The sequence below is a fragment of the Octopus bimaculoides genome, chromosome 23 (assembly GCF_046866305.1).
Source record: "Octopus bimaculoides isolate indiv1 chromosome 23, ASM4686630v1, whole genome shotgun sequence".
Lineage (NCBI taxonomy): Eukaryota > Metazoa > Mollusca > Cephalopoda > Octopoda > Octopodidae > Octopus > Octopus bimaculoides.
The window spans coordinates 6,385,453-6,387,952 of record NC_142950.1 but is presented as its reverse complement, the minus strand read 5'-3'; the positions used below and the strand labels follow the sequence as shown (position 1 = coordinate 6,387,952).

The following is a 2,500-nucleotide window of genomic DNA, read 5'->3' as shown; positions in this document are numbered from 1 at the left end:
TTTATCTTTATTAATTTATGCCGTGGTTTGTCCGATATCCCCGCTTGATAGAGTGGCAGCACAAATTCCATCGATGGCACTGAGCTGTTGTGAAGTCGTTGTTGTTCTACTTCTTTTCGCTGCCATCGTTGTTAGTGTTGTTGTCGTTGCTGTTTGTCCTCAAGGGAACCCTGACAAGACTGCTTCCCAATGTATGATTAATAAAAGTCGTTCTCATTGGCTCGTTCAAATTCGCGTGGTGTGAAGGGCCGTAGTAAATTGGCGTTGGCTGCTGGTGAATGGTGACTGCCACTGGATGTCATCCAGTGACAATCAGCTTTTTATTGAAGATGTGGAAGTTTTATTACTCAGAACAGAATATTTATGCGTATGTACGTTTGTGTGCGTGTGCGTGTGTGTGTACGTATATACGCATCGACAGTAGTCACTACAATGTCCTTATATATGTGTTCGCTCTTTTCCAGATCCAGTAAGAGACAGGCTTGGTATACGACCGACCAGCAAAGAACGCTGTGAATCTTTCGTCTTCTCTGAACCGGAAAAATTTATTGCAAACAACACGCCAGCGGTGTCCTGTAAGTTACTGCCTTTTACACACACACACACACACACACACACACACACACACACACACACACACACATACATACATACATACATACATACATGCATACATACATACATACATACATACATACATACATACATACATACATACATATATGGATCTAGGTTAGAAACCGGTTCTTTCTCTATTGGCAAGAAATCATGAAATAAACTGAATAATGACATAAATACATACTACATACGTACATACATACATTCATTCATTTCATTCAGGCATGCAATGCCGTATATACTTCTATCCAAAATCCTTGACCACTGGCACGGCGAAATGGCAAAATCGTTAGCACGCCAGGCAAAATGCTCGGCGGCATTTCGCCCGTCTTTAAGTTCTGAGTTCAAATTTCACTGAGGTTAACTCTGCTTGTTATCCTTCCAAGGCCGAGTAACATAAATACCAGTTGAACACTGGGATCGATATAATCGACTTATCCTCTTCCCAGCAAAATTGCAGACCTTAATCCTATAGCAGAAAGGAATATTAACCGAAGGCCAAGGTTATTCAAATACAACGTTAAAGGTTCAACTAAGCTGTGTCGTCTGGTTGGCGCGTATTTGCAGACGACCCGTTATTTTTTTTTTTTTTCTCTTTGCACCGATCTCATATATTAGTTATGTAAGCAATTTGGCTTAGCTACACACTGTAGCTTCAGTTCCTAAACTCTGTGATGTCGTTATAGAATTTTACAGTAAGATCCATAAATATCGGACGGAACAACGAATTTCACACTTGCAGATAGACACACAAACACAAACAAGACAGTCGCAGATACACACACATACACACACACACACACACACACGTATATATATATATATATATATATATATATATATATATATATATATATATATATATATATATATATATATATATATATATATACATGTAATCCACACACGCAAGAATGTATATATATATATATATTTATATATGCATATATATGTGTGTATATACACACATACATACATATATGTGTGTGTGTGTTTTTAAGTATATGTGCGAATCTGTACATTCACGTGTATACCGGCATGTTTCTTTCTTCAATAGTTAACCGATTTATATATATATATATATATATATATATATATATATATATATATATATATATATATATATATATATATATGTATATATATATATATATATACGTATATATATATATACATATATATATATACACATACATATATGTATAAATATATATATGCCTGTACAAATATATATGCTTGTATGTATGTATATGTGAAGCTATATATATATATGTAGTTGAATAGAAAGTACAAAGGTAAGTACATATATAGATTTACATATATGTATACATATATGCATATATATATATATATATATATATATATATACATACACATTCATATATGCATACATACATATATATTCATGCATATATATATATGTATATATATACATAATTACGTATATATATGTGTGTGTATGTATATATATGTGTGTGTGCGTATGTATAATGTATATTTCTGCAAGGTTAAGGGTGGCGCCAAGTAAATGGTATGCCTGACACATTGACAAAACGTGTATGTGTACATGTGTGTATATATACATATATGCGTGTGTGTATGCGAGTGTGTGAGTATAAGTGTATGCGTGAATGTGAGCGTGAGTGTGAGGGTTAGGATTAGTATGTATGTGTGTATGTTTGTGTATGCTTGTGTATGGCTATGTGTGTGTGTGTGTGTGTGTGTGTGTATGCATCGCTGCCGTATTCAAGTGTAGATGAACGCAATTTTGCTTACATGTAATTATTGCATATAAATTGTTTAATGTGCAGTGGTAGCAGCAGCAGCAGCAGCAGCAGTAGTAGTAGTAGTAGTAGTAGTAGTAGTAGTAGTAGTAGTAGTA

General features: G+C 34.3%; 1 protein-coding gene across 2 annotated transcripts in view; it reads left to right on the top strand.

Moving 5' to 3' along the window:
* The window catches only part of LOC106868767 (uncharacterized), a 57,608-nt gene that overhangs the window by 45,897 nt on the left and 9,211 nt on the right, over positions 1-2,500 (top strand). For both annotated transcript variants that reach the window (XM_014914195.3, XM_014914188.3), the window contains exon 3: positions 465-575. In XM_014914195.3, the coding sequence (XP_014769681.1) occupies positions 465-575 (111 nt within the window). The remainder of the gene's footprint in view (positions 1-464; positions 576-2,500) is intronic.